Source organism: Colias croceus, chromosome 14, assembly GCF_905220415.1.
Source record: "Colias croceus chromosome 14, ilColCroc2.1".
NCBI classification, from domain to species: Eukaryota; Metazoa; Arthropoda; class Insecta; order Lepidoptera; family Pieridae; genus Colias; species Colias croceus.
Genome location: NC_059550.1, coordinates 9,512,710 through 9,534,544, shown reverse-complemented (window position 1 = coordinate 9,534,544; position 21,835 = coordinate 9,512,710). Strand labels below are relative to the sequence as shown.

Genomic DNA, 21,835 nt, shown 5'->3' with positions numbered 1-21,835 from the left:
AATAAACTAAACATTTCGCTTAGAAATATATAACCGAAGAACACAGCGCCTTATTATCGTTAGAAGTTGGAACAAATACTTATTGGATTTTACAATAAACAAGGTAAACATTGCTCTAGGGAAACACAAGAGAACTTGGGTGTTTTTTTTTTCTTTTGTAGTTCGATATTTGTAGTGATTGTGTTGTTACAAGTTTAAATTAAGACTGGAAAAGATTTTGTTTCGTCTATAATGTACGTAAAGATAAAAATTTTATTCTTCTGTTTAGTGGATCACTAGGATCCGATTGAAGCCCAAAATTAATGATTTTTGAAATACAAAAGTTACTAGGAAACTACAATATTTTTAAACTTTTAATAGGAAGTGCATTTTTCTTCCTTTATTGTTGTGACAATCAGCAATTTAATATATATTAGCATGATTGAAAAAAAAATCATTGGGATAGATTCTATGTAGGTATAAATAAAAACACAGTGTGACCAATGTGACATCAACGTAATATAAAGTCATTTCACACACGTTGGTTTGTGTGACGAATGTTTTGACCTTGTGTATACGTTATAAAGGTTTTACGGATGCCTTTGCGAATATTGAATCTTTTATGATTGGTAGCGAAGATTGATAAGTGTTGTATAGTGTCACAAACTTATCTGACCCGGTGGCAAAAACTGGAACTACGTGCCGCCATTTTGAAATGTCACATTTTCACAGACTTTTCACGGAATATTTTGTTTAAATATAAAGAAAGCGACATCAGTGACACTGTCACCGGGTCAGATAAGTTTGTGGCACTATAAATATGACTGTCTTGACATACGCTTTTATGCTACTTTACTCGCATTGCTCCGCTCTTACTGGTCTTAGCGTGATGATATAGATATCCTATAGCCTTCCTTGATAAATGAGCTATTAACAATAGAATTAATTTTTCAAATCGGATCAGTTAGTTCCTGACTTCCTGAGATTAGCGCGTTCATGCAAACAAACTCTTCACCTTTATGACATTAGTATAAATAAGTATAGATAACTGAACAGATTTAAATTAATATTGGTTTGGTTGATTTTCCATTTTTCTTTTACTAAGTGAGGATAATTAATAATTATGGACATTCTGATTGAAATTAATTTTTACGAATAATCTTTATAAATAATTTCACACATTAAAATAACTTTAGATTTTTTTATCAAATACATTATCATAACTTTGCAATTTCCCTGCAAAATATAGTTTCAACTTCGATTATAAATAATTTATCTTTATCCACACAAGAGGTATCAGTTTAATTTTGCGCTATCCAATATTGTGCTTTGAGTGTGGGTTAACTGATTAGTTTGCGTTTTAATTTTAACTTATCGCTTGTTAGATTATAATCGATTGATAATTAGAATATAAACTAATTTTGGTGAAGTGTTTTGTTGATATTATCTATACTTAATATTATAAAGCTGAAGCGTTTGTTTGGTTGATTAAACGCGAAAATATCAGGAACTACGGGTTCGATTAGAAAAATTATTTCAGTGTTAGATAGCCCATATATCGAAGAAGGCTATAGTATGAGCTATAGTATAGGAATATAGGCTATAGTAGTAAAATCTGTGGCTGTATGCTATATATCAGCAGGATAAGACCAGGAGAGGAGAAATGCGGGTGAAACCGCGGGTTACAGCTAGTTTAGAATGTATCGCAATTGAAGTGTTTTCGACGATCACCATATATTTTTATTCCAATAACATCTATCGAAGTCTAATGGCCGGCCAATTGACTGAGAGGTTCCCTTTTCGCTAAAGGAATAAGTATATATGCCTTATAGGTACTTCACGATATTTTTTTCTATGATATTGCTAATGATAGCGTCATACAAGCATTGACAAGCTTTATATTATCGGGTTAATAAAACACGCGAAATTTTAATATATTAATCGGTAATGCTCTAATTTAAATGTATTTATATTCTCGGGACAGACGGCAAATTCAACCATCACCACCTTATTTTTTACAATAAAATTATTGTACTTCTTCAAGCGTAGAATGAACAGGTACCTTCTAGGGAAGCGTGTACCATCTTAGACCACATCTCAGCTTAACATCAAGCAAGATTGTGGTCAAGCGCTTCCCTATTCAAAATTAAAATTCCAGATAACTCAAGCGGAATCGTACTGGAGTTTCCGTCACTGCAACTAGCGGGTCGTTAAATAATTATTTTACCCTATAACAATGCACATTACAAACTATATAATGCCTTAACTGAATATCAGCAACTGTAACAACATATTACAGCCACTGTAACAACATATTACAGCAACTGTAACAACAAATTACAAGCCGTAATAAACATGTAGAATATATTGAGGTCACACCGGGAAATTCAAATGGAATTCACGAAATGTCTTGCTATTTCTTTGAATTAAAACATAAGATTTATATAATAGTTGTCTTGTAAATCTGAAAGCTGAATTTTCTACCTTGTAAACAACGTTTGTTTTGAAGCCCAACGTTTTATGATTATAGTTTATTGTAACTGGGTTCGATACCATGTAAACTTGGGCAATGAAACTGATCAAGCAATTCTGTACAATTTTTCTCAATCTATCTGACTTAACTCACTACACATTGATAAAGACGTTTCTAAGCTAAATCACTATTATATTGTTTATTCTCTTAGTTTTCAAGATGAAAATACATATATGAATCCTCAAATATGTCCATGGCACATATAAATATAATACAAATCCGTTCCGTCTCAAACGTAATAGTGAAAATGATACATAAAACTCTCGTGTTTAATACATATTTATATAAATAACGTATTTATTTTTAGATTAAAATGATTTAACCTTCGATTAACGCTATTTTGTGACGTAATCGTTAAAAGTTCAATGTTATGCCTTTGGAGGCTGAGTATTATAATATTTTAATCGAATAAGCCATAGGGGAGCGGGGGGCACGTTGTTACAGGGGTAAGAAGTTACACGCATTTTTTTACCGGGATTTTAAACTCTTTGGTAGACGTAAGTGGACTCATTTGTTTCCTTATAACATCGTGCGTTGCAAAAAAACAATCAGTGATCCGCTGAGCGGCAAACTGTTAGGTTATGTGAACGTGTCTCGATTTCCATCAAGAAAGTAACAAAATCTTTTACGAAATTTTTGATTCCTGCTGTCTATATTTGTTATTCTCTAAATTCTTTTCACCTCGAACGTTCATAATGTATCGAGTTTTAATTTGTAATAGCGTTTTATTCTGCTATTGATATCCATTCATGGCGGCTTTAATTTTAGTTAAAAAACATACCATGGGGCAGGTTGTTACAATTTTTCGGGGTAGGTTGTTACATGTAAAGACTTGCTTCAGTATCATTTAGAAATTACTACGTTGTACTTAAAAATTAGAATAAATGGAAAGAAATTGAAGCTTTCGTTCCGACGGGCGCATTCTTGCTTTTTAAAACAATGGTTCATCTTTCAACTATTTTTTAATTCTAAATAATCCAAGTTTTTTTTTTTAGAATGAGATTTTAGTTTGACTGAAGTGCCAAGTTAAAAAGTATAAATAATTTATAACAAGTTGGTATTTACTGACGAAGTTTTCTAATTCAGTAATGAAAAAGTGTTTTATATAAGATTTAAGAAAGTGATTATTCTGTTAAAAAGTTGGAAAATTACGATATAGATATTATAATTGCTTATAAATGTTATAAGACCGTTCAAAATAGTCTCTTTTATTCGTAACGTTTTGAAATAATAAAAAATAAATGATTTATTATTGTTCATTTTGTTTATTTACCTACTGTAACATCATGCCCCGAAGCTGTAACAACTAGCCCCAAGTCAGGGGTAAGTTGTTCCAATCGACTTATTTCAATAATTCTCTATTATGGGAAAAATTACGTAAATTTTAATATTTTTCCAATGCTATTCTAGTAGCTGAATAAACACACTAATGGTAAAAGTAATCAAATGTATACATTATTTGATAGATTTTGTGATATTAATAATTATCTAAAAATTGTAACAACGTGCCCCCCGCTCCCCTATATGATCAGATTTAGTTTATAATACAGTTATGAGTACTAGGACTACAAGGTACTTGTTGATGCTCAAGCGTATTAGATAAGTGAATATGGTTGGAAATAATTAATACAAGGAGAGAAAATTGTTTATTCATAAATGGTTATAATAATTATATATTTTGTACGGTCTCTTAAGTTTCTTGTTGTAATCTCGATAGAATCGATACTGTATCGGTAGTAGTTTAATAAAAGATTTAACCTTAAAAGTTAAAACCTACAAATAACTTAATTTAAACGGAATTTAATTTGGGAACAAGGATATAGTTAAAAGTAATGTTTATAATGTGTCGTAACTCGTATGTATCAGTTTTCCGTAAGTATCAATAAAATTGTCGCATTATGAAATCGTGATTAACACTCCACCTTAATTAATCTTTACCCTAATAGATCAATTAGCCGCTAAAAATCCAATTAGGCGGCCATATTTTATTCCAACGAAATTTCATAGTGGTTTGTGAAAGTGTAACCATGTTTGGGATGGCGTTCTGTGCGTGTAGACCGTTAGCTTAGTGATCCATAGATCGTGATCCATAGATCATGGTATCGTCGTCGCCGCGTGCGCAGACGCGGTCGCATGATGTTGACCCAAAAAGGATAAAGGCGTACTCGGTGAGTTTCACACGTTTTTTAGTCTGTGGCATAATTCTGTGACGTAAGCGTGATTAAATTGTGTTGCAAGACGCAAGTGTTATATAAAAATGTATTGACAATCTGTACGTGTAATACTGTTTGCGAACAATACATGTATATTATTAATGTGACTAAATACATAGGTAAGTATTTGAAAATATTCACATAATGTGTTAATCTATGGCATCCTCCAAACAAAAATATGTTTTGAATCATTCTACTAGTACATATTTATTATTTACTAGCGGTCCGCCCCGGCTTCGCCCGTGGTACATATTCACGTTTTCTCTACATAAGAACCATCCTCGAACTTCAAGGAATATTATAAAAAAAGAATTAACGAAATCGGTTAAGCCGTTCTCAAGTTATGCGTTTACCAACACATTTTGGGATTCATTTTTATAATATACTAGCGGTCCGCCCCGGCTTCGCCCGTGGTACATATTAACGTTTTCTCTACATAAGAACCATCCTCGTACTTCAAGGAATATAATAAAAAAAGAATTATCGAAATCGGTTCAGCCGTTCTCGAGTTATGGAATTACAACGAAAAGTGGCATTGATTTTTATATATTAGATAAGATTAGTATTTAATATCAAGTAGCTATAGTCTAATTATCTAAACATTACAGTAGTAAAAGTATAACAAATGTACATAATTTTTTTTACATACCTTTTAAAACTTGGTTCAAAATTGCATTAGAGCGACAAAAGGCCAATAGCCACCGACCACCGTCCATAGAAGTGACTACATTCAGTCACAAAGGGTAGATGCGTTTCGAGGGTGTAACGTAATTGAGTGCCAAATTTGATACAGCCTCTGTAAAGGATTTTAAAGGTATGCTCCCTTTATTCACTTTAATTTTACAAGATTATATCGCTTACGCTAAAGTGTTCAATGCTATGTCGGTGTTTCTTTCGACCACATTTATTAAGGAAATATATCAAGAATTGGTGATAAAATGGCTTTAAAATATGTTATTTGCATAAAAAAAGAGTAAGATTTTATTCGCATGATTTAATTTAACGAAATATTTTAATCTTTATAGGTAGTACATATTTGGCACAGTTATGGGGTCTTTGAACTTTTCGCAACTTCAAGATATTTTGTTATTCAAATTAAGATTCGCTTTGTGCAATGTTTATTTTGTATCTTGATGCTACTTGACACAAAATGTACGAGTACAATAGTTTTAGTAATGTGGAAATTATCTGTAAATTATTTTACAATATTAGACTTTTATAATAATTCCTTTTTAGAAGAGGTATATTTACATTTGCATAGAATATTATTAAATATTTTCATTTTTCAACTGTCATTGTTTCATTAATTTATAGTTAAACTAGCGGTCCGCCCCGGATTCGCCCATATTTCGTAATAAAAGGTAGCCTATGTTCTTTCTCAGGGTCTAAAGATTGTCTGTGCCAAATTTCATCAAAATCGGTTGAGAGGTTTATGCGTGATGGATAAACGCGTAGAAAGCCTATCTCAGATGTTTTCAAGTCAGTAACTGATCAAGGATATAGATTGTAATCTCTTTTTCATTTCTTAAATTTAAATCGAAGGAAATAGGTAAAGTTTGTATAAAAACTGCTATCGCGTGAAGAAATATTCATTACATTAAAAATCTCATAGAATGTGATTCGAGGCAGAAAGACATAAAAATGTCAGCCAAGTGGGGCAAACGGACATTACGGGTTAACTGAGCGACGAGCATTGACGTCAAACTTTTTAATTGTATTAGTATATAGTAGGTATACAGTGGTATATAGATGAGTTTCAGTTTGTTTGTTGTCGAGTAGGAGTTATATGATCGAGCAAAATACACGTGGTTGTGTAACAAATTAGCACACTTTTTAGGCAATATCTTGAAGTGTATTGATTATTTTTTCTAAAAGCGTCATATAATTGCAAATACATGAAAAATTTGATCTAGCAAACCAATTTTACTCCGCTTCGCTGAAGGGACTCCCCTTAAGATTTTTGCCTGATGTTTTATATCTTATCTGTTAGATCTTAGATAAGATATCTATGAATTCAACATTTTATCTTATTTTAAACTATATTCAAATGTATAATATAATATCTGCTCCCAATATTAAACCGAGAACAAATCCAACCCTTCATTAAAACTGAAAATACAAAGATACGAACAAAACTCTTTCTTCGAGACAGTAATTTGGAATGCATCGTATGGTATGCAATAGCTACGGGGAACTACAAATGAAAATCCGATACAAGTCATGTTTGTAACGTTCTATTTCAAATATAAAATAATATTTTTAGAAATATTTGTATTGTAAATTATTGGGAGATTTTATTTTTGTATTGTTTAGTTTAGTTTTATAGCTGGTGTCGGATCTAAGAAGTAAACGTACGATTTGAATGATGTTATTCATCTTTTTTTTCTTCAGTAACCTTACTGATGGTACTGAAGCTGATATTGGTTCTAAAAGTTTGTCGAAATATGGTCTGCCGTATAGCTTCATACAAAACTGTATCTTTTAATATTTATCAGATTTATTATAAAACACGTGTAATAAAAAACTACGAGGGTACTACAACAAGTGAAGTAAACAGATATTTCTTCACTATTTTTCGTATTGCGGAGTCCCTTTCTTCACATAACTTCCAATCTTGACCTTTTTCTTAGAAACTTGGAACGGTATACCCAAATTAACTTTCTTAGTTTCTTTAAAAACATACGACGTATCTTCTGTCGCTTTATTTAAAAGTTAATGTAACTGTTAGATTGTTTAATTTGTTAAACCTTGAAAACTTCATACATTGTATTCATATATTCCTAGAAAATCTCGATAAATAAGAATAACATAGCACAAAAACTACCTACAACCATTTTATTAATATCTCTTTCTCTTTCCAGGAACAGCTCCGTCAACGTAAGGAAGCAGAAGAGAGGATCGCAGCGCAGAATGAGTTCCTCCGAAACTCCCTCAGGGGGTCGCACAAACTGCAGGCGCTGGAGTCCAACCCTCCCAACACTACCTCCTTTGTGAACGAGGCGTACGAAGAGGACGTGGAGGAACCTTCACAGTTGTATAGTATTGTTGGTGAGTTAGTATGCAGTTAAACCTTCCTCGATTATAATATACTAGCTAGGTTCAGCAGTATTTGCGTAAATGAGTAAGAAACTTTCGCATTTATAATATAGGTAAGTAAGACAATAATATGATTTACAACCTTCATCTGTTGCAATAATATTCGGTTAAGAATTTATGTTTTGACATGTAATTTTGCTAAATATGACTAGCAATTTATGTTAATAGTAATTTTAAACAATTTCGTTTACCGTAGCCACCTTTTCAAGGGTTTCTTGTCTCTCGTAATAGATTTAAAAATAATAGACGAGTTGTCGAATCCCTATGGAATCTTGCAATGCCATTGAAAATGTCAGAGGATATTTGACTCAATTGGAAAGCTATTTTTATAGCATTTTGCTATTGGTTCACTCTTCTTATATTCCTTAATCTTTGAAAACTTAAGAAGATGTTTTCCTTATTTCTGATCGTACGAAAGAGCATCTTAAATAAAAATACGATAGAAAAACTTAACCTAATTAAAAATTTATTTCTACGTGCTTTTACTAATTTAGCTGGACCCATCCAAATAGAAATAATGTGGCCTCTTCGTCCACTATAATAATATTAGCCATAAGGCTTCAATATGTAATATTCCATGGAAATATGTAATAGAATTCCTGGGATTCAATATCAGATATCATTTTTAGGATTTCAATCGTCGACGTAGAAATTGGTTTGTAGATGTGATGACCTATTTTCTTGATTTGAATAAAAGTGTGTTACGTTTTTAATGTAACATATTGCATTCATGGAATATGTGAAACATTCAATGTATTTTCTTAACATTTAAAAAATAAGAAGTTATGCCTTAGATCTTTAAATGGTACAAATTATTTAAATAAAAATTGAAGACAATCTTATCTATTAAGAACTTCTTTGTAATGTACAAATACATAGGAAGAAGAATACCTATTAAGCTCCATAATTTGAAAAATTTCTGCAATTTAGTACCGCATTCTGAATTCCTTCCATTTTGTAAAATGTGTAGGTTAAATTCCTACCAAAAACCAATACTATTTGTTATAATATTTATCAATACCTATACAATTTTTACACATTACTAGCGGTCCGCCCCGGCTTCGCCCGTGGTACATATTAACGTTTTCTCTACATAAGAACCATCCTCGTACTTCAAGGAATATAATAAAAAAAGAATTATCGAAATCGGTTCAGCCGTTCTCGAGTTATGGAATTACAACGAAAAGTGGCATTGATTTTTATATATTAGATTTATCTAACATATTATTCTATTCCAGATTACCAAGAAGTATGCGCAGCATTATCCAGGGTACAAAAGGCCCTGGGTTCCCTGGGCGAGTCGGGTCTAGCGGCCCGTATCGCCGGGGCAGCCAGCACGCTCTGTCCCGGGTTAGCTACACCCCTCACCACGAGAACGGCTGTGCTGAATGCGGTGAGGCACAAGCGGCCGGGGTTATCGCCCCCGCAGACACAGAGAGCGCAGGATCGGTTAAAAGATGTAAGTTTATTTTATCACTACACTAGCTTACCGCCCGCGGTTTCGTTCGCGCATTCTTAAACTAGGACAAGCCATGTAATAAAACATTTATCTTGAACCACTTTATCTATAAAAAAAACTACATCAAAATATGTTGCAAAATTATTATTTGCCAATATTAGTGTTTTTGGGTGTTTGTGAATTATCCTTATGATTAGCTAATTGCTTCTGACATCTCGACGAAACCTGTATATGTAATTATATATGCATAGTAATCACTCGAAAAATCATGGAAAGAAATGATCAAAGTCATGCAACAATTGAGCTATTGTATTTAAATAATAATTAGCAAACAATAATGGTTACACACGGATGCCCAAATTTTTATCAAACAATATAATTGCATCATCTTGTGCTACTGTAATTTATACAATACTAGCGGTCCGCCCCGGCTTCGCCCGTGGTACATGTTTACGTTTTCTCTACATAAGAACCATCCTCGTACTTCAAGGAATATAATAAAAAAAGAATTATCGAAATCGGTTCAGCCGTTCTCGAGTTATGGAATTACAACGAAAAGTGGCATTGATTTTTATATATTAGATTATTCATATACATATTAAATTAACAAACGACCTTTAGGTAATAAATTTTCCATCATCATCTCTCATAAAAAATATAATATTCAATAATTTAGAAACTATTCAAAAACTTTTAAAAAAGTTTGTTTCACTGCCAAGTGCTTGTATGTCAGAGATAAAATACGCAACTCTGATAACAAAGTTAAAACGGTTTGGTCAATTATTAATGGTGAAATGGGCAAAAGCCAATCAAATAGTACCATAAAACTTGTTAATGCTGGTAGGGTCATTGACAAAAGTGCTGATGTTGCGCTTGCTTTTGAAAATTTTTTTAGTAGTGTCCCTGTTAGTATTACCGAAAAATTAAATTCGTCATCAGCGCTTGCGGAGTCCTACTTGAGGGACCATGTTGCTGAGTGTAATGTATTATTTGAATTGCGACATGTGACTGCAGAGGAAATTGTTAAAACTTTTAAAAGAGAGAGAGATCACATGTTTTTTTTAAGTTTAATACTTAAAAAAAACATGTGATCTCTGGGGAATGTCTGTAAATTTAGTAAATAATATTATAGAAAACATTGCCAACCACTTAGCGTTTATATTTAATCAATGTTGTGACTGTGGTATATTCCCTGATTTATTAAAGTTAAGTAAAGTAATTCCTTTATTTAAAAGTGGTGACCAAGAAGACTGTAATAACTATAGGCCAATTTCCATTTTACCAACTTTGAGCAAAGTCTTCGAGAAATTAATTTTAAACCAATTATGTAGTCATTTTGTATCAAATGGTTTACTGCACGCCAAACAGTTTGGTTTCACAAAGGGGCGCTCTACTACTGATGCTGGAATAGCTCTTTTGTCACATATATATAAAGCATGGGAAAATTCAAAGAATGCTTTAGGGATATTCTGTGACCTTTCTAAGGCTTTTGACTGTGTAGAACATACCACTCTATTACGGAAACTAAATTTTTATGGTATTAAAGGTTTATCTCAGGACCTCATAGCTTCATATCTTCAGAACAGGGTACAAACCGTTGTTGTTAATGGAGAGAAATCTCGCGGTGCGCCGATTAACATAGGTGTTCCGCAGGGATCTATCTTAGGACCGTTTTTGTTCTTAGTATATATTAATGACCTACCTTATTATTTGCAGGATATGTGTGAAATAGTACTGTTTGCAGATGATACCTCATTAATATTTAATGTGGATAGACATGACTCAAACGTTGACGAAGTAAACTCTGCTCTTTTACGCATAGTCAATTGGTTCACTGCTAATAATTTATTATTAAATGCAAAAAAAACAAATCGTGTAGAATTTATCCTTCCAAATGTAAAAAAGGTAAAAAGGGATATTATTTTAAACGGTGAGGTATTATACCCTGTGGATTCTACTGTTTTTCTTGGATTGACACTAGATGAGAAGTTACAATGGGGGGCCCATGTTGCCGCCACCGCTGCTAAGCTTAGTTCAGCTGCATATGCAGTTCGAAGAATAAGGCATCTCACCGATGTAGACACGGCTAGATTGGTTTATTTTAGCTACTTTCATAGCATTATGTCCTATGGAATTCTTCTATGGGGCAGGGCTGCAGATATTGAAACTATATTTATATTACAGAAAAGAGCCATACGCTCTATATATAATTTACGTGCTAGGGACTCACTAAGAGATCTCTTTAAGAATACTGGTATCCTCACTGTACCATCACAGTATATATTTAATAATATTTTATATGTACACAAAAACGCAGACTTACACACAAGAGTAGGAGATAGACACTGTTATGGCACAAGGAACAGAAATAAAATTGAAATGCCATTTTACCGGTTAGCTAAAGTTAAAAATTCATTTATGGGTCAAGGTATACTTTTTTACAACAAAATTCCTCATAGTATTAAAGAGTTTAGTAGTGCTAAATTTAAGAATTATGTAAAAAACGTCTTAGTTCAGAGAGCCTATTACAGCATTAAGGAATATATGGAAGAAAAAAACCCATGGATGGTTGTCGCGTGAGAACCGCAGGACAGTTCTTTGGCATATTATGATAATATATACGTACGGTTACTTACATATTTTGTAAAATTAAATTGTAATACTGAAATGATTTAAAAGAGCAACTATGGAGTTTCTTGCCGATTCTTCTCCATAGATACTGCTTTCCGAATCGGTGGTAAATGATAAAAATATGTATTGACGTTTCAAAAGTGCTTCTCGAAGAAGTCTAATTGAATAAATAAATGTTTGAGTTTGAGTTTGAGTTTGAATTTGAAATGAAATTATTTTCCCTATGTGGAGCATTTCACGGGAAGTGGACACAAATTTCAGAGGCCATGCCCAGTTCATATTTCGGTTATATTTTAGTATGTTACACCTGTTTATATCCTCGGTATGTAAAATACTAAAATATAATAAACCGAAATCTGAAATCTGTGTCCGCTTCGTGTTAAATGCCCCATATATAGATATTTTTTCACGATTGATAATAATTTTAAAAAGTCGTGTAAACCTTATGTGGAAAATATCTGATATTAAATAAATAAAATGGCGAATTAAAATAAATAAATAAATTAAAAAATAATTAAATTTGTTATTTCCAGTGTATAGACGTACTAGGCGCGCACGCCGCATCAGGAGGTGCGACGTCGAGTCTGGCGGCGGAACTCGTGTCGGTGCTGGGCGGGCTCGAGCTCGAGAGTCTATTGCAAGCGCACGACAGCGCTGCGGCCCTGGTAGACCCGGCGTGCTTTGCGAGGAATCGGAAGGTATTTCTTGTAATAAATAATATTTTGTTATGTTTTTATTTTATTTTTTAGAAGTGAAAATTCTTTAGGCGTGTTGAGAGTAAAATTTCAAGCGTCATGGCAATACCATCACATCATGGAGTAAGGCGAAGATTTTCGTATCTTTGAATCTTGTCAAAGAAGTTTCACAATTACAACTCTATCCGATATAATCAATGAAAGCCACGTGTGCTATGTCTCATCTTGATTTGACTAAACAATATTAGAAAAAAAAAATGTGTGCGTGTACTAGTGTACACACGTAAGAAGTGAAACTTCTTTAGTATTCAACTTTACAGAAATACAATCACGCGTGGAAGGGATAAGGAAAAGATGGCGCGTAACGGAAAAATGTCACGCGTAACGAAAAAATGTTACACTCAATTTTTTTCCAACCCCGATAAAGAAGTTTCACTTCAAAAACAAAACAGTTTTATTTTATGAAAAAATATTATAGAAAAAAATAATATTTTGCAGACTGGCAACCACAGGGGTGAGAACGACAAGTTCCAGCCCGCGGGCTCGCCCGACGACACGAGCGATACAATTAAAATTATTAAACTCGAAAAGACTAATGAACCACTTGGTAAGTAGATATTTCTTTTAATTTGATTTAATTTTCGGACGAATATTTTGCGGTTACAACTATCTATTAAAACATTGCTAAAACGGCAAGATTTTTGATCCAATAATTTAAAACTTGAGTCATGAAACATTAATTTAAGTTTACAAAATAAATTTAGTATTCATAGATAACAAAAGGTTACGAAATTAATAAATTGTAATATTACAGGTGCTACAGTAAGAAATGAAGGAGAAGCAGTTATAATCGGCAGGATAGTGAGAGGGGGAGCTGCGGAGAAGTCAGGGTTGTTACATGAGGGAGATGAGGTGAGATTTACATGATTTGTAGAAATATATTATACTATTAAATCAAAAATATTTATAGTTTGTAGAATTTTTCAAATTAATAATAAGTGACCCTGTTAATTGATAAATTTCTTTAAAAAAATGTTCTAAAGCTTCGAAAAAGTTGTCCAGAAAATGTACCTGTTTTTTTATCATTTTATTCACCATCTCATTTCGATAAATCCTATGATTTAACGGTAATAAATAAACGGTTTTTACAATTACATATATAGAGCCCTATCACTTGAACCCTATACATTGTAGCAAGTCTATATCAGCTGTATAACTCTAACTCCAACACACTTTGATTCTTGTACATTACAAAAACAAAAACATGCGAACACACACACACACACATACACACACACACACACAAACATCCATTCTACCAATTTTAGAGTATTTTTATGTTAAAATTTCCTTATTGTTTAAGCTTTCTTTTAATTGTTAATGCCTAGTAATTGTTATGGAAGAGAAGCGCCTTCTACACAAGTGAAATTTATCACTTAAATGAAGGCACTTACCTCCAACCCAAGATGAAAACTTGTTTAAGAGAAATAAAAAAAAGAGTGTGGCACTCGGGGACTGCCGCGGTAAAGCTATTGCATGCTATGCCTTCAAGCCACACCTCCGCACGTCGGAGTGGGGAGCGTGAGGTTTTTTCGTTACGGAATTTCTCGATTCGGTCCCCGCGTTCGAGGCCCGCGATAGAAGCTATGCAATAGCTTAACAATATTTTTTTAACCGACTTCAAAAAAAGGAGGAGGTTATCAATTCGGCTGGTATGTTTTTTTTTATGTATGTACACCGATTACTCCGAGGTTTCTGAACCGATTTACGTGATTCTTTTTTTGTTCGATGCGGGATGATGTCGAATTGGTCACATAAAAATTTTATTCGGATAGGCCCAGTAGTTTTTATTTTATGAGCATTTTTGTCTGTATTTGTAACTGTTGCAAGTGCAAGTTTGAAGTCGGTTGTTTTTAACGCAGTTATCACTTGTTTAACTCCAGCTGTTGGAGGTGAACGGCGTGAGCATGCGCGGCAAGTCGGTGCACGAGGTGTGCGGCGTGCTGGGCGCGCTGGCGGGCACGCTCACGGTGGTGGTGTGCGCGCGCGCGGCGCCGCGCCCGCCCGCGCCGCACCGCGTGCTGCACGTGCGCGCGCACTTCGACTACGACCCCGAGGACGACGTGTACATCCCGTGCCGCGAGCTGGGTGAGTACTAGTTTTTTTTTTTTTTTTTTTTTTTGTAAGGTGTTTCTCAATGTTAGCCAGAAGGGCTACTACATTTTAACGCGGACGCGGGGGTGAACTGAAGGTTCACCCTGGTAGCGACATGCACAAGGGCGTCCCCCCTTGACGGAGACCACGAACCTCGGCTTGGGCTGTCGCTTGAGTGGAGGAGGCCAGAAGGGCCCTAATCGGACGGGCGCTCACCCGGGTGGGCGCGGGAACGCGGAACAAGGGACCTCGTCTTCGCCGGCGAAGACGGTGTACGCTTTCTGCTGTGGTGTGTGCGGTGTCGCGGTGAGTACTAGTGTTCACATGCGTACATGCAGAATTACTGAGCTCCACGAATTAACGCACACACACACACACAAACGCAAAAATACCAAGCTCCACGAATTAACGCACACACCTACACCTATGCGTATAACTACCACTACCTACCAAGGACGACGAATAGACACTGCAGTGAATAATCTAATAGGTAATCACACATGCATACACTATATATCATGATACCTACATGCAAAAACTACACGCACAACGCGACCGTTAACAGTTACACGGAACATTTATTTATTCACCAAACCGATGCGTACATTTAATAGCTCTATTCTAAACTATTATTAATCATGCTCATTATATAGGTAAGTATGTGTTTGGAAGGGGCTTTTGCCAAAAAACAAGCAAGACACCCAGAAGAAACTTAGTTAAGCTATAATTATTGTTAGTTACATATAAATTTTCTTGCAATAAAAGCTTTCATTCATTCATTGTGTACAACGAAATAAGAAGAAAACAGATAAACGAACCATTCCACCAAGACATTAGTAAAAAAGCTGTAATATACTATTATTTACCCGATGATTTAGCAAAATCGAATAAACACGAACAAATCATTCCAGGTATAAGTTTCCAAAAGGGCGACGTTTTGCACGTGATCAGCCGCGAGGACCCGAACTGGTGGCAGGCGTTCCGCGAAGGGGAGGAGGACCAGACCCTCGCTGGACTCATTCCTAGTCAAGCTTTTCAGCACCAGTGAGTTTTATTTTATTGTACCTGTGTTGATAAAAAAATTTTGAAGTTATATGTACTTCTTTTGGCGCGATGGAGAAAATGATGAGAGTGAATTTTTACGATGCGCGCGCACACCGACACCTAAATTTAACAACATGAAGTTAGTTCTAGGTGGTATGAAAATTGATAACTATGTTCAAGTTGTATATTCTAGTATTTTTTTTCCATACGCCAAAGAAGTATAACTTCTTACGCGTGTACATAAGTACACACACTCTTTTTCGTTTAGGGAGTCTGTGTTACTGGCTAAAATAATGTTTTAGCCAGTGTTAGAAGCGACATGTTTTGTACGTTATTACATATTTTCATCATCTCTTTTCTTATCATCCTCCTACTTACTTACTACTCATATTATTACTACTACTATCACCCTCCATAGATGGTTATAAATATTTTTGAAATGAAATAAATTAAATAAAATACATTTATTTGTCCATTTATGTTTTACTATGTCCCTTTTAATTTATACATAAAAATTCAGGTGAGCACGACGAAATTTCAAAAAAATAGCATCCCCTTAAAAATACATCCCTGAAAGTATTTCCTTATATTTCATATAAATTAAAATAATTTCCAGACGTGAATCAATGAAGTTAACATTAGCGGGAGAAGTAGCGGCGAGAGACAAGCCACGGAAAGGCGGCACCTTACTATGTGCGAAGAAACCGCCAAGAAAGAAAAAGGGCAAAAAAGCCACCAGTGAGGCTGGATATCCTCTGTATTCTACGTCTGGGGCTGATGGTGAGTTTTTATAATTATGTTTAGATCTGTATTTATAGGGAATATTTTTTCGAAATCAGTATGCAAAACTCTTATTGGTCATAGTCCCTTTGAGCGCTACGGTGGGACATACTGTATAATGTATAACTGTATATAATTCTGTACAAAACACCCTGTAGATAATAGCACAGAATACATAATAGTAGCTAAACGCTTATAATAGTTAGCTTCTCTAACATTTATCGATACTGCGCCGTTGCCACACTTCAGTCTTGTAGATTAGTGAAGTAATTATTATAAATGGTGGTCTACTGGTCTTTTTTTGGTTTCCGTTTTTGTATTCAATCGAATAACCCGCCTTTTGCTTTGCCGTTATAGTCGGGTAAAAATGATCAATTTTTTATTGTTTCAAAATAAACAGCTAATAATATATTATGAATGTGAACCTAGCAGTTTCTTAGATTAGCCAGTTAAAAAATCATCTTTATATAAGCGTTAGACTGTGATATTCAACGCCAAACGTGGTTTATCAGAATCAATTCATCCTATCAATTACTGTCTTTACAAAATGTGAAACTTCTGGCGCGTTGAGCGTAAAATTCTAAGGTCATCACAATACCGTCAAGTCATAGATAAGGGCGAAGACGTTAAACTTGCTAATCCAGTATTCTACTCGAGTATCGTATTCTAGTAGTATCGTGAGAAGGGCCGAAGTTTCACTTCTGACATGTGCTCGTCACGCTCCTTTCAATCCTCTATATATCACGTTTATAAAAACTCGGCCAGCACAGTAGGTGATCGCAAATTTTTTTTTCCACAAGTACCCTATTGTACGTCATATTTTTTTCTGTTGTGTAATTTACTTACCATCTTAATGTATTTTTCAATGTAATTTCATATGTAATGCAACAAAATTTATATTGATCTATCTAGTATTTGTTTGACGTCTAGAATGCATGTGCACCACGATCAAATCGTGTCGATTTATGTGGTGTTTCTTCTGTATGCTTAATGTATGTTTATTTCTCTATCAATAAATGGTAAAAAAAAAATCCATGTTATTCATTAGAATACGAGCAAGAAGAGATCCTCACATACGAGGAGGTGGGTCTGTACTACCCGCGCGCGTCGCACAAGCGGCCCATCGTGCTGATCGGCCCGCCCAACATCGGCCGACACGAGCTCAGGCAGAGGCTCATGGAGGACACTGCGCGGTTCGCTGCTGCTGTACCCCGTGAGTATATCAAAAAAATAACTGCGTGTACTAGTGTACACACGTAAGAAGTGAAACTCCTTTATGACCTTACTAGATTTCCGCCCGCGGCTTCGCCCGCGTTTGCAAAGGAAAACCGGCATAGTTCTCGTTCCCGTGGGATTTCCGGGATAAAAACTATCCTATGTGTTAATCCAAGTAACCCTCTATATGTGTGCTAAATTTCATTGTAATCGGTTCAGTAGTTTTTACGTGAAAAAATAACAAACATCCATACATCCATACATCCATACAAACTTTCGCCTTTATAATATATATTAGATTTTTCAACAAGTGATAACTGCATTAAAAACAACCGACTTCAAACTTGCACTTGCAACGTTTACAAATGCAGACAAAAATGCTCATAAAATGAAAACTACTGGGCCTATCCGAATAAAAATTTTATGGGACCAATTCGACACCATCCCGCATCGAACAAAAAAAAAAGAATCACGTAAATCGGTTCAGATAGGTACCTTGGAGTAATCGGTGTACATACATAAAAAAAAACATACCGGCCGAATTGATAACCTCCTCTTTTTTTTAAGTCGGTTAATAAAAAAATATATAAAAAAAACTTAAGCATCATCATCGTCATGATTAGTATGACTACAATGATTGATATAGTTCCATTACCACAATCATTACCACCACCATCATCTTTTTTACCATAACCATCATCACCACGACAATCATCAGCATCACAATTATCATCATCATCATTAACAACACTATTATCATGTAACGTCACAAAGGTCACGTGAAGTCACAATATAATGCACATCACATCTAAATCATCACAACGCATCGGTTTTGAAATATTATTGACACTTTATTTTTCACTACGTTAAATAATTAATAACTGATGTAACTTCAGTCCATTTTAATCCTAACAAATTCTACCGAGGTTGGTGTTATAAAACTAGTCTTCATCTATTTACTTCACGTATGTTACGCGGTTTCACCCTCGGACAAAAGCTATTTCTATAGCTTATGTTCTTGTGCGTCATCTTCATCAATGCCAAGTATCATCAAAATCCGTCTAATGGTTTCCTGCCAAAGAGTAACAAACATACATCCACATTACTATAATTTCTAATAAATATAACTAATTCCAGACACATCCCGACCTCGCAAAGACCACGAGGTCCCCGGGCAGGATTATCACTTTATATCGCGGACGCAGTTTGAGGCAGATATATTGAATAGAAAGTTTGTGGAACATGGCGAATATGAAAAGGCGTATTATGGTAAGTGGTTTTTATATATGTATAGTAAACAACTAAATGAAGCTAATAAGAAATAAGTTGTGTCTTGTAGGAAGTTTTATTAGGTCTATTTTTGTTGTACAATAATTTAAAGTTTGTAGAAAAATTACATTGGCCATTTAATCTGTGTATATAACTTACGTTACCTAACATAACATATTTATAAAAAAATAGTTACTAGTCATAAATCTATGTTGTCTCTTGTCCCTTTTCTTTTCCAAGTAGACAACACTCGTAAAATTGGTTACGGAAATCGATTTACCGCCTTAGTTTACCACCAGGCATTAAGTGTATCTTCTAATATCATAAAAAAAGACGTGTGTCACTCGGGGACTGGGGCGGTTGCGCTATTGCATGCTATGCCTTCAAGCCACACCTCCGCCCCAAGGAGTGGGGAGCGTGAGGTTTTTTCGTTACGGAATTTCTCGGTTCGGTCCTCGCTCAAGGCCCGCGATAGAAGCTATGCAATAGCTTTAAAATGTTTTTCATCATCATCATCAGCCCATATACGTTCCCACTGCTGGGACACGGGCCTCCTATGAGGGTACAGGCCATAATCCACCACGCTGGCCAAGTGCGTGTTGGCGGATGACACATGTCGTCGAACTTTTTAATTCTTCGACATGTCGGTTTCCTCACGATGTTTTCCTTCACCGTTCGAGCAGTGGTGATGTTACAACATGCGCAGATAAATTGAAAAATCAATTTATTTCCTGCGCGCTCGCCTGGTCTCGAACCACGGACTTATCGATTCGAAGTCTAAGGTCTCACCACTGAGCCACCACTGCTCTTGTAAAAAAGTTGTTAAAATGTTAAAATGTTTTTAAATATTTATTTTCTTTTTCCAGGCACATCACTAGAAGCGATCCGCGAAGTAGTGAACTCCGGGAAGATTTGCGTACTAAACCTACACCCGCAGTCGCTTAAGATCCTGCGAGGGTCTGACTTGAAGCCCTACACGGTGTTCGTAGCTCCACCCAGCTTGGAGAAGTTGAGGCAGAAGAAGATCAGGAATGGAGAGGCTTTTAAGGTAAGAAGTAGGATTTTTAATGACCATTTTTCTTATGAAAAATTTTATTGGAAACTTGGTGTAAATTTTGATGTTTTAAAAAATGTTTATGTTATTTGTTGTAACTATTGGCACTTGTCGCTCTTTATGTGAGACCTTTTCAACAATCTTTGAATGAAAGAAAGAATAATTTATTTTTCCAAAATCTTTGCTCGGCAACATGTAGATTCAACTTTGTTACTGAATAAATATTTCGTTAAACATGTCTATAATCATACCTATTCAAATATCCTATTATATTTGTAACTAAATTGCACATAGACATTACTAAAATAAGAAAGAATAAAAATTACACTTTCTCAATTATTAACATTTTCCACTTCGATTAAACAATTTATTTCTCTTCACAGGAAGAAGAGCTAAAAGAGATAATAGCGACCGCCCGGGACATGGAGCTCCGCTGGGGACACTTGTTCGACATGATCATCATCAACAACGATACACAGCGTGCCTACACACAATTACTTAACGAAATAAACAGTCTTGAGCGCGAGCCGCAGTGGGTGCCTGCGCATTGGCTCAAACACACCTAGCGGGACCTGCCCCTTGTGCCCCGAGTGCCCCGGGGACATTGCCGGCTAAAAGTGCCCCGAAAAAATGTGTGTCAAATGGAAAATGTGCCCCAAGAAGTGGCGAGTCATGTGAAAAAAGTGCCCCAAGTAACTGTGCCTGAACTGCCCCTAGTTGTATCACATAAGATGCAGAAAGTGCCCCAAACAACTGCGTCTCAAGTCGTTGGGCAGCTGCCCCAAGTGCCACACGTGAATCTGCCCCAAGTAGCTCTTTCCCATCTTCACCAAGTGCCCCAACAGAAACTAGATCAGTCAGATCTACGTAAGCGACTGTGGTCGAATCAAGTGAAACAACAGCAATTTTCCCAAGTGCCACAAATGTCCCATATTCCAAAAGTATCCCATCTTCAGCCTCTGTTTCAATCTCACTTGCCCCATATATTCCAACCTTATCCTTTAGGAAACCATTCCATTGCTTGCAAAACTGATAGAGATGTGGAACAATGTGATTATAACAATGATGATGATGAAAAGCTTTGTGATGAAGAAAACGCTGGTGTTTTCAGTACTGAAATCGAAAATGTGGAAAGTGATGTCCGAAATGTAACTGATTTTGTTGGAAATGAACTGTGTGATTCTGTTGACAACAGAAATATGTTTTATGAAGAAAGGAAACATAATTGTTTCAGGACTGATGGTATAAAGAATATGGAACTATGTAATTGTTCTTTTGATATCGGAAATTACAAAATAGTCTCTGAAGTTTTTAATACTAATGAGGTCGAAAATATTGGTTCATCTGATTTTGTTAGAAATGTTGAACGGCTCGAAAACGCTGGTATTACAAAACATCAGAAGTTTAAAATCAGAAAATATAAATCAAAAGTTCAAAATCTATCTCACGTAATAAGCTTCAATGATTCTAACATTACCAGTAATAATCCAATTGAATATAAACAAGATTTACATATTTCTGGTGAACCTGTATCTGATTTCGATAAAATTCCAACTATAAAAATTCAGAGACAAATTTCCGATAACAACAGACGCGTTCAATCATTTTCTGATGTCAACAGAAATATCCTAAAATTTGTCCTCCTCGTGGGTCTGGTGACGCGAATGGTTATACATTTGCTTGGAAAGTTCGTAGGCGCGATAAAAAGTTCTG

General features: G+C 35.1%; 1 protein-coding gene across 1 annotated transcript; it reads left to right on the top strand.

The window, feature by feature from the left end:
• Positions 1 to 4,608: 4,608 nt before the first annotated feature.
• Positions 4,609 to 21,547, top strand: LOC123697604 (protein PALS1-like). Its single transcript, XM_045644146.1, has 13 exons — positions 4,609 to 4,680; positions 7,587 to 7,773; positions 9,060 to 9,280; positions 12,445 to 12,609; positions 13,105 to 13,213; positions 13,421 to 13,518; positions 14,550 to 14,754; positions 15,672 to 15,804; positions 16,421 to 16,584; positions 17,633 to 17,797; positions 18,937 to 19,068; positions 19,935 to 20,116; positions 20,506 to 21,547. Exons 1-13 carry the CDS (start codon positions 4,609 to 4,611, stop codon positions 20,686 to 20,688), a joined length of 2,016 nt encoding a protein of 671 aa, XP_045500102.1. The 3' UTR covers positions 20,689 to 21,547.
• Positions 21,548 to 21,835: the final 288 nt, after the last annotated feature.

What these genes read in the sequence shown, in the direction of transcription:
- LOC123697604 (XM_045644146.1), top strand. Translation starts at nt 4,609, where the DNA reads ATGGTATCGTCGTCGCCGCGTGCGCAGACGCGGTCGCATGATGTTGAC. An exon ending in GCTTTGCGAGGAATCGGAAG is followed by an intron (nt 12,610 to 13,104) that starts GTATTTCTTGTA and finishes AATATTTTGCAG; the next exon opens with ACTGGCAACCACAGGGGTGA. An exon ending in GGAATGGAGAGGCTTTTAAG is followed by an intron (nt 20,117 to 20,505) that starts GTAAGAAGTAGG and finishes TTCTCTTCACAG; the next exon opens with GAAGAAGAGCTAAAAGAGAT.